This window comes from Narcine bancroftii, chromosome 13 (assembly GCF_036971445.1).
Source record: "Narcine bancroftii isolate sNarBan1 chromosome 13, sNarBan1.hap1, whole genome shotgun sequence".
Taxonomy (NCBI): Eukaryota; Metazoa; Chordata; class Chondrichthyes; order Torpediniformes; family Narcinidae; genus Narcine; species Narcine bancroftii.
In genome coordinates this window covers 34,537,412-34,553,504 of record NC_091481.1, presented here as the reverse complement: position 1 = coordinate 34,553,504, position 16,093 = coordinate 34,537,412, and the positions used below count along the sequence as shown (strand labels likewise).

At 41.2% G+C, this 16,093-nt stretch overlaps 1 protein-coding gene across 6 annotated transcripts in view; it reads left to right on the top strand.

Annotated features, from left to right (window-relative positions):
* The window catches only part of dnai7 (dynein axonemal intermediate chain 7), a 105,352-nt gene that overhangs the window by 23,895 nt on the left and 65,364 nt on the right, over positions 1–16,093 (top strand). For 5 of the 6 annotated variants that reach the window (XM_069908447.1, XM_069908450.1, XM_069908451.1 and 2 more), the window contains 3 exons: positions 1,507–1,598; positions 2,258–2,362; positions 8,472–8,609. In XM_069908447.1, coding sequence (XP_069764548.1) covers positions 1,507–1,598; positions 2,258–2,362; positions 8,472–8,609 — 335 coding nt within the window. The remainder of the gene's footprint in view (positions 1–1,506; positions 1,599–2,257; positions 2,363–8,471; positions 8,610–16,093) is intronic. The other variant, XM_069908448.1, reaches the window with a different exon arrangement.

The following is a 16,093-nucleotide window of genomic DNA, read 5'->3' as shown; positions in this document are numbered from 1 at the left end:
AAATGCTTTGAGTCTCTGGTGGTGGGACACATCAAAGCACACCTCCCAGAGATGCTGGACCCATTTCAATTCACCTCTAATCAAAACTGTTCCACAAACAATGCTGTAGCCTTGTCCCTTCACTCTGTCATGACTCACCTGGAGAACAAAGCCTCTTACTCCTGTTGTTCATTGACTTCAGCTTGGAATTTATGATCATTCCCCATAGGTTGCTGGAGAAGCTGGCCTCACTGGGACTCAACACTCCTCTCTGTAACTGGATTCTGGACTTTCTAATAGAAAGACCACCGTCGGTCCAGGTTGGTAGCAGAAGGTCGAGCATAGCCACACTGAGCACTGGACTGTGTGCTCAGCCCACTCCCCAGATCCAGTTCCAACAGTGTCATTGTTTGTAGTTGGCCTCGTCAGCAACAACGATGAGTTGCCCTACAGAGAAGAGGTGGAAAATCACAAGAGTAACAATCTGAGTCTTCATATGGACAAGATGAAGGAGATGATTGTGGACTTCAGGAGGACCAAGGAACGACCACCCTCTACTACAGTCCTTAGGACCATAAGAGTGGCAGAAAGGATCACTGGAGTCTCCCTTCTTCCCTCCCACCCCCCCATCCCCCCCACCCCCCATCCCACCCACCCCCCCATCCCCCCCCACCCCCCCATCCCCCCCCACCCCCCCATCCCCCCCACCCCCCCATCCCCCCCCACCCCCCCATCCCCCCCCCACCGACGTAATCCACTGACATCATTGTCTGAAGAGGGCTCACAAAATCATTGAGGACCCCTTCCACCATGCACACAGCATCTTCCAGTTGATCCTATCGAGAAAGAGATACTGGAGCATCAGAGCCAACACCACCAGGCTGAGGAACAGATTCTTTCCATGGGCAGTGAGAACACTGAATGACCAAAGCAACTGCTCACACTGACCATCCAAGACATTCATAGTAATGAGACTATATTTTTTAATTTATTTGTCTATGTGAATACTTGTTTGTGGATTTATTGTTTGTCTTTAAGTGTGTTATGTCTGGTTGTATGTTCGTGTGTTTTGCACCGAGTACCAGAGAATGCTGTTCCATCAGGTTGTACTTGTGAAATCAGATGACAATAAACTTGACTTGAATATAATTCCCACCTGGTGCAATGAAATCAAGAGTGAAAATGCTTTCAGAGTTCACCTACTTATTTCACAGGGCCCTGATTATTCATGACATACTGAAGATTGCAATTTATTTTGGTCTATTATTTGGACTGTCAAACTCAGTACTTCAACAAATTAGCAGTGATTAGAGAGACAGTTGATGTACAATGCTATCTCCCAACTCTATTCCCTTCAAAAACAGAGCCAAAGATTGGCCAAGAATAATGGGGCAGAAATGCAGGACTGGAATTAGGCAATGTGAAAGGAAATAAATATAACAAAACTCCCTTAAAATATTCTCATTACTGTAGAGCAAATAAATTTGTATGACCTGCAAAGACTAATAAACACTTTATATTTAACAGAAGAGTTACGAGTGGCTGCTGAACGACTGGAACGAGAAATTCTTGAGCAAAAGAGACTTGAGGAGGAAGAGAGAGAAAGAATTACAGCAGAGGTTGGTGCAAAATGGGTGGAATAGGGGACAGTGAAGAAAATTATCTAAGCTTCTTTGTGTTAGTGTTATACATATTCAGAAGGACTGTTTGATGCCCAGATGTTCTGCTTCTGTACTCCTGCTCCAGATTGAAGTATCTGTTTATGCTACTCAGTTTAAGAAGGTCACTGATAAATTTTAAATCTCTGAACAATTGAACAATTGGGAGCTGCTTAGATGCACTTAAAAAGAAAAATTACAGGGCTCTGTCTAAACAACAAAAGACAGGTCTCTTCGGAATGTTCTTCCGTTGCTTAATGGCTTCCTTCTATGTTTTCTGATTATGCAGATAGCCCAATATAATCTGTGGACTACCAGATCATGGTATATAATTATAAAGGAAATTGATAGCACATTGTTATTACAACAGGTCAATCACTAGATATAACAAGGACCTAAACAGAAAAGTTTGCAGACTCTGTGATTGTAGTGCAACACACTGGAGAAGTACTGGAGAAATTCAGCAGGTCGTGCAGCATCTATAGGAAGCAAATGACCTGAGCCCTTGTCAAGGTCCTGTGAATACATTCCTAAAAGCTCGTGACAAAGTGTATGGGTACTGATAAAACCTAATTTATACATTAAAGTAATGTGATATGGTGTGATTTTATCTTTAACAGGATAAGGCACGTAAAGATAATGAACAACCTGAACTTATACAAATTTTGCAAAGAAATATGGCTTATGTTCAGAGGTCGTGCAGAAATCTTATTGAGGTAACCAAGGTAATGTTTTTCAATATTATGTATTGCTACTTCACTGAGTATAAAAGATTGTGTGGTGTTAAACTTGAGCATATTGTTGATACACCATTTCTTTCTTTCTTTGGCTTGGCTTCGGGGACAAAGATTTATGGAGGGGGTAAATGTCCACGTCAGCTGCAGGCTCATTTGTGGCTGACAAGTCCGATGGGGGACAGGCAGACACGGTTGCAGCGGTTGCAGGGGAAAATTGGTTGGTTGGGGTTGGGTGTTGGGTTTTTCCTCCTTTGCCTTTTGTCAGTGAGGTGGGCTCTGCGGTCTTCTTCAAAGGAGGTTGCTGCCCATTTATGATATCAGTAAAGGGTCTGTAATGATAAATACTATTTTTAATGGGGATTCAGATTAAAATGTCATAAATTAAAATTTTGATCAAAGTCATACATGTAATGTCAGGAGGTACTTTCTTACACACAAGTTAATGAAAATGAATCAATTCAATGTAACAAAGTATGGTTATGCAAGGGATATAAAAACTAGATGGGATAGATGCCGTTCATTCACAATATAACAAAATAACAGAACAAATGACTAGTTTCAGTCTTGTTTTTCCTTTACTTTGTGGATATAGAGTAGCATGGATTCTCTAACCCTTTACAAATAATACGTTTTTGCTTGTATACTTTCTTAAGTGTAATCATTTAGCACAGCTCCAGCTGAAGTGATGGGCTGGCAGTCTGCCCTCAAAATCACTCTTTGTGATAAACACACAGGAGCTACCACATTAAAAAGCAAGAACTACAGATGCTAGAAATCTAGAATGAAGGCAAAGAATGCTGGAAGCACCCAACAGATCAGGCAGCATCATTAGAAAGAGAGAGAAACAGACTTAACATTTCAGTTCAGCAATATTTTGTCAGCTTGAAACATTTAGTCAGCTTCTCTGTCCAACAATGCTGCCTGATTGTGGAGTAGATCCAGTATTTTCCCTATTTATGTCTGGCATTGAAATTAGCGCAGATCTTCATTAGCTTTTTGAAACGATAAAAATAGTCTTGTATTTAAAAATGCCTTTCACAACTTTGGACTGTCTCAAAGCAATCTGCAGCAATAAAATATTTTTGATGACTATTTTAACGTAAGAAATTCAGCAGCCAGTTTTACAATTGGCAGCATGACAATGTTAGATGATGGGTCAAGTCACTTCATTCAAGTCATCTTCACTTTGAAATAGTTCCGTAGAATATGCTATATTCGTCTGAAAAGATGGTGCCCCAGACGGCACAACAATGCCACTAGAGTGCAGTACAATGTCATAATGAATTGTCTTCATCTTAAGGCCTTCTTGCAATTTGTCTAAATTGTATAAGCATTCTACATAGGAAGTAGGAACAGGAGTAGGCCAAAAATGGCCCATCGAGCCTGCTCCGCCATTCAATACGATCATGGCTGATCTAATTTATGACCTAACTCCACCTACCTGCCTTCTCCCCATATCCCATAATTCCTCTATCATGTAAAAAATTTATCTAACCGAATTTTAAATATCTTTAATGAAGCAGCCTCAACCACTTCCCTGGTTAGAGAATTCCAAACATTCACAGACCACTATTTTTCCTCATCTCTGTCCTAAATCTACTCCCCCGAATCTGAGACTGTGTTCTCTCGTTTTAGTTTCCCCAGCCAGCTCAAAAAACCTACATCTATCCTATCCATACCCTTCATAATCCTATATGTTTCTATAAGATCTCCTCTCATTCTTCTGAACTCGAGCGAATACAATCCTAGACGATTTAATCTTTCATCATAAGTCAATCCCTTCATCCCAGGGATCAACCTAGTAAACCTCCTCTGGACCGTCTCCAAAGCCAGTATATCCTTCCTCAAATATGGAGACCAGAACTGGACACAGTACTCCAGGTGCGGTCTCACCGTACCTTATACAGTTGCAACATTACCTCCCTACTCCTGAATTCAATTCCTCTAGCGATGAAGGCCAACATTCCATTTGCCTTCTTAATAACCTGCTGCACCTGCAACCTAACTTTTTGCGATTCATGCACAAGCACTCCCAGGTCCCTCTGCACAACAGCATGCTGTAGTTTTTCACCCTTTAAATAATATTCAGCTCTTTTATTTTTCTTGCTAAAAAGTGGATAACCACACACTTACTAACATTGTACTCCATCTGCCAGACCTTTGCCCACTCATCCAGCTTAACTATATCCCTCTGCAGACTCTCCATATCCTCATTACAGTTTGCTCTTCCACTCAATTTGGTGTCATCCGCAAACTTGGCTACATCACATTTTGTCCCCTCCTCCAAGTCATCAATGTAAATGATGAACAGTTGTGGGCCTAACACTGACCCCTGTGGCATCCCACTTACCACTCTCTGCCAACCTGAAAAATTCCCATTCATCCCGACTCTCTCCCTACTGTCAAACAAGCAATTTTCAATCCAGGCCAATATACTTCCCCGGACTCCACTTTCCTGTAACTTACTGATAAGTCTCTTGTGTGGCACCATATCAAAAGCTTTCTGGAAATCCAAATACACAACATCAACCTGTTCCCCTCTATCCACTGCACCCATTATATCCTCAAAGAATCCTAACAAGTTTGTCAAACAAGATCTTCCCTTTCTAAAACCATGCTGCATCTGCCTGATTGAACCCTTGCGTTCCAAAAGTTTCACTATTTCACCTTTAATGATAGCTTCAAGCATTTTTCCAACTACAGACATCAAGCTAATTGGCCAATAATTTCCAGTCTTCTGCCTACATCCCTTCTTAAAAAGTGGCATGACATTTGTTGTCTTCCAGTCTGCCGGGACCTGCCCAGAATCCAAGGAATTTTGGTATAGAACCACCAATGCATCAACTATAACTTCTGCCATTTCCTTCAGAACCCTTGGATGCATATCATCAGGACCAGGTGATTTGTCTGGCTTTAGTCCCATTAGTTTCTCCATCACTACTTCCTTTGTAACAACTATTTTATCAAGGCCCTCCCCAACATTCGCATCCTTAACTCCGCACTTGGGCATGTTGGATGTGTCTTCCACCGTGAAGACTGACACAAAATATTTGTTCAATGCCTCAGCAATTTCCTCATTTTTTGTTACCAGTTTTCCTTTCTCATCCTCCAAGGGTCCTATGTTAACTCTGGCCACCCTCTTCCATTTTATATAGGGAGAATCCCACTTCATGGTTGAAGAAATTACATTGTTAATGCATGATGGTTAGTTCATTGTCATACACATTATAAAATGTACATGATTGGCATTAGAGCAGCATGGTTGGTGTAGGGGTTGGCGCAACGCCTTTACAGCGCCAGCGATCAGGATCAGGGTTTGAATCCTGCACTGTCTGTAAGGCAGTGTTCTCCCCATGTCTGCGTGGGTTTTTCCCGGGGGCTCCGGTTTCCTCCCATTGTTCGAGACGTACTGGGGGTGTAGGTTAATTAGGTGTAAATTGGGTGGCACAGATTTGTGGGCCAAAATGGCCTGTTACTGTGCTGTATGTTTAAATTTAAATTTAAAAAAAATGAACTGACATTCTTACTTACTGCAGCCAAACGAGTACTTGCAAAGTAAAACTACAATACAGTAAAACCCCTTGTATCCAGCACCTAATGGGGATTGGCCGATGCTGGATAAGTGAATTTTTTGGATGCTTGAGGTTGCATGTTGTGTGGATTACCGGACTCCCGACAATTTTCTGCCATTTTTTGTCAGTTGCTTGAGGCTGCCTATTGCTTGAATTCCAGAAAGGAGAGGTTTTAAATTAAAAGAGACGATAAATACATAATATAGATATAAATATTCACAGTAATCCTGGTGCAAAGAATCTGACTTGCAGTAGTACAAACAGCCCTATGTGCTGTTGGAGCAGTCTATGATTTTTGTACCAAGGGGAGGTTCAAGAGTCTGATAGCTGTGGAAAGAAACTGTTCTTGAACCTAAAGGTGCTGGTCTTGTTGTGAGCATGGCACTGGGAGTCCTTTATGATGCAATGGATGGGAAATCAGAGTTTGTGATGGACCTGGCTATCTTTACTACCTTCTGCACGCTCTGTGTTCCTGGGAACTTGAATTAGCAAACCAGTAAAGTGGAGGACAGTACTCCTGAATGGGTGGCCACTGGTCAGACACCAGATCCACAATTATTTACAGCGACAAGGATTATCACAGGAACAATTTAAGCAGCTGCTGTTGAATGACTGATAATTTGGCTATTCAAGTTCATAACATAACATAACATAACAATTTACAGCACGGAAACAGGCCATTAGGCCCTTCTAGTCCGCACCGAACCAAACACCCCTCTCTAGTCCCACCTCCCTGCACAATGCCCATAACCCTCCATCTTCTTCTCATCCATATACCTGTCCAACCTTTTCTTAAATAATACAATTGACTCCGTCGCCACTATTTCTCCCGGAAGCTCATTCCACACGTCTACCACTCTCTGAGTAAAGAAGTTCCCCCTCATGTTACCTCTAAACCTCTGCCCCTTAATTCTTAACTCATGTCCTCTTGTTTTAATCTTTCCTCCTCTTAACGGAAATAGTCTATGTAAATGAAATAAATAGTAAATGAAACTTAAAATGGTACTCTGGGGAAATCCATGCAAAATCCTCAAGATTCAATTTATTGTCATTGTAATAAAACAGTGTCATATTACATGAAATTGCTTTTGCCTGCTATAAGGCAGCCAGATTGACCATCGGCAGAAATTGCCTGAAGGGCCCCTTAGAGCCAGAGAAAGAGAAGCAAAGGAGAGTCCCCTCAGTCACCGAGTGTCCGTAGAGTCACCTCCAGCCACTTCCGCAGCCACTCAGGGTAGAGTCCAAATCATTGAAAACCTGAGGTCAAGATCCAAACTTCTGACACGGTCAGGAACCCTTTGGCACCCCCTCGCATCCCGGTTCCGGAAACCTGGTGCCCCCTCAGCCAGTTTCGAGGCAGTCTGCAACCTGACGTGAGTCTCCCGACAGCAGCCCACAGCCTCCGTGGGTTCCTTGCCTCGAGTCACCAGCTGCCCGCCTCATGCACTGGACTTTCAGCTGCAGAGCCCCCTCATTGGTCCCGTGGGTCTTCTCCTCTGCTTCTCCTGACTTGGAGGATGATCACATACTCAGTGACGTTGATTCTCTGAACTCCCCAAACTACAGCTGGGGAACATTGATGAGCTGCCTGGAGTAATGTTACCTGCCACAAGAAAAACATGATCCAATATCCAAACCCTGAGGCTTTGACCTCAAGTAAAAAGAAGGATCTGGTTGGAACAAGATGACACTTCCTCAAAGTGTTCAGTACCAACAAATGCACCGATGTCAGATGAAAAACACGCTTAATGTGAAACTGAATCCAAGTGGAATGTATTCTGCATTAGTACCTGCTCCACCTCTTTCGCAGAAAGATATTCAAAATTTGCAAACTATCTCCTAATGCATTAAAAAGGCTTGAAAAATTACATGTTAATGACTTTCCATTTTGTTTCAGATTTCTTGCACCTGCAGTATTTTGGTCAGACCTTGACCACCAAAAAAAATACCCTGAGGAAAGATTGAAAATTGGGATGACATGGATGGATGAATGCACTCTCCCCTCTCCCCCTTTCTCGCCCCCTCCCCCTCTCCCTGATTTACCAATCCCCTACTGGACCTGCTTCACCCCATCCACCTGATTCTCCTTATATTGGGCATCTTCCCTCTCCACAGTATTGATGAATATTGTCTTTTGCTTGGAAAAAGATTAAAATGGTTTTCTTTCAGTACACTTGTCACCCGGCCTATTGAGTACTTCCAGTATTTTACCTTTCAGATTTTCAGAATCTGCATTGCTCTATTTATTGGGAAAAAAATTTATTTGCTTTCAGTGATCATGTATTGAGAATTTCTGAAATAAAGGACCACGTGAAGAAGATAAGTGGGCAGCAGTTATGCACTTAATGAGAATGTTGCTTTAATATACTCCTAGAATAATTTACTATATAATTTGAAGCAAAATGCATTTTAATTCATTCCATTTGAGAACATAAAACAGTTAGAACTATGATTTTCAATATTTCAGTTGTGTGTCAAGCCTGAAATAACTAGTACTGTATGTTGTTTTGTCTCTCCTCCTTCAGTGGCAACGTTACATGAAATGTGATGGAACTCCTGATCCAACAATTCCCCAGGAGATTAATACTTTCATAAATCTTTCCAGAGAGGATCTAAATATAGACATAAGGTCGTTGTTTGAAAGAAGTAGAATAATATTAAGGGTAAGTATGTTGCTTAAGAAAAGCTTCAGCTATAAGTCTTCATTTGACCACAGGGATGATGTGAATTGGACCCCCCCCCCCACCCCCCGGGTCCCTGGTGATGTGTGATAGAATGCCAAAACGGGCGATCCAGGAGGAGAGGAATGCCCTGGCGCAAGTCTCTGCGGCTATGTCAGGAAGGGGAACTGCCTCGGGGCACCTGGTGTACCTGTCCACTATTGTGAGTAGGTATCTCTGCCCCCTGGAGACGGGGAGGGGCCTGACAATGTCCACATGGATATGTTGGAAACAGCGTGTGGTGGGCTTGAACTCCTGTTTTGGTGGCCGGGTATGGGTCTGGACTTCTGCCAGTTTGCAGTCAGGGCTGTGCCAGATGAATCTGTTGGAGATCATGTGGAGTGTGGTGCGAATGAGGAGCGAGACAAACCATGTATCAGGTGGAACACCTTGCGCCATTTCGCTGGGACCACTGGTGCAAGATAGTGGTCTTGCCATTGTCGAGGGGCAGGTCCACCGGCAGGAGGCCTGTCAGTGCTATGTGGAAGCAGGCTGTGTCCAGGTCCATCTGCTTTGCATGGGTCAAATCATAGTAGTCCATGCCCTGTGACAAGTGGCAGATGGCTGGCCTGGAGAGGGCTTCCACAACAAAGTTGTCTTTTCTCAAGAAGTGGCGTGTGTCGGTGGTGAATTCGGAGATGTACAATAGGTGTCCCTGCTGATGAGCCGATCAGGGGGTCTGAGAGTTTGGCGAAGGCAAAATCAGCGATTTGTGGTCTGTGAAGACCATGAAATCTCTACCCTCAAGGAAATAGCAGAGATGATGTATGGCCAGATACAGAGTCAGCGTTCCCTGTCGAAGGCACAGTACTTGTTCTTGGACGGGCGTAAATGGCGACTGAAAATGGCAAGTGGCTTCTATGTATTGTCTATGAACTGCTGGAGGACTGCTCCTATCGCTGTTGTGGATTCATCAACCGTAAGGGCAGTTGAGACCTCCATCTGGGCGTACGAGCATGTAGCGAGGGCATCCTTCATCTTCCGGAAAGCTGCTGTAGCATTGGTGGAGGCGGAGATGAGGTTGGAGGGGTTGCATAATAGCAGCAGCCCGGGAAATAAGCCTGTTGTAGAAATTGACCATTCCTACAAATTCCTGCAGGCCTTTATGTGTGGTAGGCTGTGGGAATTGGCGAATGGCCTCTATTTTGTCTGGGAGGGGTACTGCGCTGTCCTTGGTTATGGTATGACCCAGGAAATTTATTTGTAGGCAGCTGAATTTGTATTTGGCCAGATTAATGGTGAGGCCGAACTGGCATAAGTTGAAAAAGAGTTGGCGGAGGTGGGCGACGTCTTCCTCAGGTTTAGTGCTTGCCACCAAGATGTCATCCAGGTAGATAAAGAGGTAGGGCATGTCAAACCTATGGCATTCATTAGCCTCTGGAATGTTTGGGCTGCATTTTTAAGGCCAAAGGGCATCCGTAGAAATTCAAAAAGGCCGAATGGGGTGATGATGGCTGTCTTTTGTACGCAGTCTGGGTGGACCAGTATTTGACGGCAGCCCCCGATGAGGTCAATCTTGGAGAAAATACAGGCGCCATTGAGGTTAGCCGTGAAGTCTTGGATGTGTGGGGCTGGATAGCAGTCGGGAATGGTGGTGTCATTTAATCTGTAGTCGCCACAACTGAAGTTAGTCTTTGGTATCATGTGCAGTTGCGAGGATCATGGGCTGTCTGACCTGCGAACAATGCCTAGCTCTTCCATGAGAGTGAACTCCTCCTTTGCGAGCTTGAGCTTGTTGGTTGCCAGCAGGTGGACCCAAGAGTAGAAGGGTGGATTCTTGGTTGAAGTGTGATGCTGCACTTCATGGGATGGAAAGTAGTTGAAAACTGTGAATGCAGGATGGCTGGAAACTCGGTGAGTAGTGTGAGTAGCGGTTTGTACCTGTCTGCATTGCAGTGAGGTGGGTAACCTGCTCGTTTGAAGTTCCAAGGGGGATGGTTTGAAATGTCTCTGCATGTACTAGCCATCTGCCCTGCAGGTCGATGAGGAGGGAGGGCGCCTGGAGAAAGTCTGCTCCCAGCAGGGGTTTGACCACCGTGGCCAGGGTGAAATGCCTGTGGAAATCCGTATCTCCGAAACGCAGGGGAATGCATTTGCACCCAAAAGTGGAGACGGTGGAGATCAGAAACCTGCAGTCTTAGATACTGTCCCACACATGGAGTAGGCTGTTCCTTTGACCAGCCGACACGCCCACTAACAGTGGCTGGCCCATTCGTTTCCTTGAAACAAGCAGGGGTGACAGCATTTTTGTGCCTCTGCCCTCCACCGCTGGTGATAGAAGCACAGACGTGGCTCTGTGGAACTCTGAGCCTGGCGGGTGGGGTGCTTCTCTGCCGGCGGGCTTGGTTTGCAGGGCAGTTGCTGTGGCAGTTTGGTTAGTCGGTTATGGGCCTCTGGATGTTCACGTTTCGTGCAATAGAGGATGTTGGCCCAGTCTGCTTCCTTCTGAGGGTCGCTGAAATCGGTGTCAGTGAGCAGGAGGCAAATGTCCTCAGGCATTTGCTCCAGGAAGTCCTGTTCGAACATAAGGCAGGGCCAGTGTGAGCATCTCATCCATCAGGGCGGATGGCATGCGGTCCCCTAAACTGATGAGATGCAAGAGCCTGGCTGCCTTTTCATGGTGCGAGAAACCAAAAATGAGGAGGTTTTTTTAAGGCCAGGTATTTACCCTCCTCTGGCGATGCTTGGATGAGGTCATCCACACAGGTAACAGTCTCTTGATCGAGGGAACTAACATTGTAGAAGTACCTGAGATTTGCTTGAGCTAGAACTGGGCCTCTGCCTGGCTGAACCAAGTGTGGGACCATTTGGTCCAGAATGTGGGTAGCTTGAGCGCTGTGGTACTGACCTCTGCAGGATCCATGTAACGAGAGCCTGCAGAACGTGGAAACTCGTTGGGGGTCACCAATTGTGGCGTGCTGGACGTGAGCGAGTGAACAGACTGGAGACACAGACTGTGAGCTCTGAGGTCACAGCAGGAATGTTTATTTAAACTTTGCGCATTGGCTTTTCAGCTGTGACGCAAGCACACGCGCCAACTTCCATCGTGGAGAGGAAGAGATGGGAAAGCGTTCCCATCTCTGCTGCGACTGCCCCGCTGACCGCGCGTAACAAGCGTGGCTGATTTGTAGTGACAGATTTGTGCTTCTCCAGAGAATAACATTAAAAACATCTTTGCTCTGCAGTCTGAGATTTGGAATTGAGAGGTTGAATGGTTGATGTCAGGGGTATGATAAACTTTAGATTAGTTGCCCCTTTCACACTGGCACTTTAACCTAGTAATTAACTGCCACTCTATCAGTTAACATGCCAGTGTGAACGCTCGCAAACCACGCAGGGGTCAAATCGCCCCAGGGATGAACTGCCTAGGGAAGTAGTATCATCGCTGGTTCGTTTTTGAATCAGCGTACCAGTTTGCCCAGTGTGAATAGGACAGGGTATATGCAGGACATCATTGTTGGAGGATGTTGGTTGGTGAATATGAAAGGGCACAGAGAACCGGTTAACATTAGTCCACTGTGAACGGCTCTACCAGTTTTTTTAAAAAGGTTGGTTGAACTGCAAATTTAGCGGTTAGCCAATGTGAAAGGGGCTATTGTGAGCAGTGGCTTGTCCAATTCCTGTCACAGCCAACGTACTGTATAGGATGACCCTGGAATTTCCACCTAATATGGTGGTTTTGAGCAATACCCTTTGAATTAGACAATCCAAAATCTGGCATTATTGCTGACCAGTGGATGCTGTTAAAAGCAAAACACAATATTTTAATAACAAATGATCATTTAAGGTTTAAATTTTATTTGGATATTTTAAAATAAACCACTGTCAGCTCCTCTAACAGGCTGTATGAAGCCTGTGCAGAGCAGACATCAGTGGGACTGGATGAATGGATCCTGTGGAGGAGTGCTGAGACGTTGCAAATAACTAATGGGCCATGCGCAAGATTGCATTGGCGCCAGCAGGAAGATGGCAGTACTGTTGTGACTTTGTCATAATGGTAAGAATTTTAGACCTTTGTATAGGACAACCTGATTTTAAGGTGAACATTTTAAGTTTCACAGATCATCTTATAAATGGCATATACAATATTTTGCCAGCCACACAGGATATGACAAAGAATCACATGTGGCTCGTAAGCCACAGTTTGGCCACTCCTGCTTTATGTCATGCCAAGATACAGTGACAACTGTATCATATAGTAAATGGTGCAATAATAAAACAAAAGTCCAGGGTATAGTGTTACTGGAGCAAAGTGTAGTATATCAAGAAAAGTACAGTTAAAGTGCATCTTTTATCAATGAGAAGTCATTGAAGTGTCTAATAACAGCCAGAAATAAACTGTCCTTTAACATAGATTGTCTAATGCTTTCAATTGATACTTCCTGATCTGTGTATTGTACTTGAATCTAGATGTTTGTGTTTTTTTTAAACTTTATTTATTTGTTCAAAAACAATTAATATATGACATATACAGCAATTAAACATGAACATGTATTTTTTTATATATATATAGAAAAAAAAAGAAAAGAAAAGACCCCCCTTCAGCCAACTCTCCGAAGGAGAGCCAGAAAAAAGAAAAAAGAAAGAATATTAAAAAAAAGTTAAATATACATATATAAATTGAAATGAAAATATTCCGAGTGTAACAACCACTTAGTAATAAAAAAAATTATAATTATCATGCGAAACATACATAATTTTTTCCAATATTAAACAATATTTCATCTCATTATGCCATCTATTAATATCAATCATATTTGTATCTTTCCACGTACTAGCAATACATTTTTTCGCTACGGATAAAGCTAAATATACAAAAGCAAGCTGGAATTTATCTAAACCCAAACCTTTCAGAGGTTGAAAACTACCCAATAAAAATACTGTTGGATCTAAAACTATTTTAATCTTATACAGGTATTCTAAAAACGATTGAATTTTCTTCCAAAAAGATTGTATATGTATACATAACCAAACAGCATGAAAAAAAGTTCCAACCATATCACCACATCTAAAACACAAATCTGATTAATTAAAACTATATTTTTTAAATTTTTCAGGTGTCAAATATAATTGATGTAAAAAATTGTAATTAATCATTGCATAACGTGCATTTATCAATCTAGTTACATTATCATAACAGATATCCAACCAATCCTCTTCAGAAAAAGTAAAACCAATATCCGCTTCCCATTTAATTTTAGATCTATCCCAACCCTTTTTATCCAAACCATCCTGTAATATTTGATACATAAATGAAATATAACCCTTCTCTGGTACCTTCATAAGAGAAGTCTCAAATTTAGTCATTTAGGTAAAATCATCTCTCTACCAAACATACATTTTACCAAAGATCGAATTTGATAATAAAGAAATAAAAAATTCTTATCAATACCAAAATCTTCTCTCATTTGATTAAAAGATAAAAACTTACCCTCTTTAAAACAATCTCCCAAATTTTTCACACCTTTAAATCTCCAATGCAATAAACTTTGATTATGTATTGAAAAAGAAATAAGTTGATTATTATACAACGGAGTCAAAGCTAATAATTTACCCCTAGAACCTATCATTTTATTTTTCTTTATCCATAACTTCATTAAATGTTTTAGTATAGGCTCATTATATTGTTGTAACAAATTTATATACCACCTAAACAAAAATTGATGTATTTCAAATTCAGAAATATTTGCCATCTCAATTTTAGCCCAACTAGGCGGCCATACCAAATCCATCAATGAACTAATAAATTTAATTTGGGCTGCCTCATAATAATTTTGAAAATGTGGTAAACATAGTCCCCCTAACATATTTCCAAGTTAATTTATTCAAAGCTACTCTCGAAAATTTACCCCTCCATAAAAACTCCCTAATCATTTTATTTAAATCTCCAAAAAAAATGTTATCAAGTAAATATGGAATAGTTTGAAACAAATATTGTATATGCGGAAAGATATTCATCTTAATTGTATCTATCCTTCCCATTAAATTAATAGGTAAATCTTTCCATTTAATCAAATCAGTTTTAATTTTTTTCATTAATGGAGCATAATTTAATTTATATAAAGATTGATAATTAACATTCAAAATTATACCCAGAGATTTAATTCGATCAGTCCACTTCAAATGAATAATATTCTTATAAACTGAATAATCTCCTTCACTTACTGGTAATATTTAACTTTTTTCCCAATTAATTTTATATCCAGAAAGACATCCATATTGTATTAAACATTCCTTCAAATGCAAAAGTGATTGAGCTGGGCTTGTTAAATACACCAATACATCATCAGCAAATAAATTAATTTTATACTCCTTGTCTAAAACTTTCATACCTTGTATCTGTGTATTTTGTCTTATCAACTGTGCTAAAGGTTCAATCACTAACGCAAACAGCTGGTGATAAAGGATAACCTTGACGAGTTGATCGAGTTAACTTAAAAGATTCCGAAATCAAACTATTCGTCAATACTCTAGCTACCGGTTTACTATATAGAGCCCTAATCCAACCAATAAAAGAAGGACCAAACTTAAATTTCAAAACAAAAAATTCCATTCAACTCTATCAAATTCTTTTTCTGCATCTAAGGATATCATCATCGGGTGATATAAAGATTGTCGAAATCTATTAATCAAACTAATCACGCGCAAAATGTTATCTGAAGCATATCTATTCTTTATAAAACATGTTTGATCCATATGAATCAACTTTGGTAAAAATTTAGCCAATCTATTCGCTAATATTTTTGCTATTATTTTATAATCTATATTTAACAATGAAATTGGTCTACATAAAGATACTTTCAAAGGATCTCTCTTTTTTAGGAATTACTGTAATTAAACCACTAGAACAAGACTCAGGTAAATCATAATGTTCTCCAACTTGACGTAATACATCCCCAAACACTAGATAAATCATCATCAAAAATTTTATAAAATTCAACCGAAAATCAATCATCACCAGGCGATTTACCGTTCGGCATTTCCAGCATAGCCATTTTAATTTCCGAATCAGTAAATGGTTCTTCTAACACCTGTATATCTCCATCCTCTAATATCGGTAAATTCAACTGTGATAAAAAAAGATCAATCGATCCAGTTTCCTGTTTTCCTTCAGTTGTATATAACTTTTTATAAAATAAATAAAATTCATCATTAATTTCACGAGGTTCATAAGTAATAAGAGAATTCCATCTAACAGCATTAATAATCCTTGATATCTGTTCTTTCTTTAATTGCCACGCCAAAACCTTATGTGCTTTCTCTCCCCATTTGTAATACCGTTGTTTAGTCCTATTAATGACACATTCAAATTGATAAGATTGCAAAGTATTATATTTCAATTTCAGCCTAGATAATTGTATAGATGTTTGTGTTTTGAAGCCCTTGTGTCTTCTGCTCAATGGAAGGGGGAGAGAAAAATATGATGG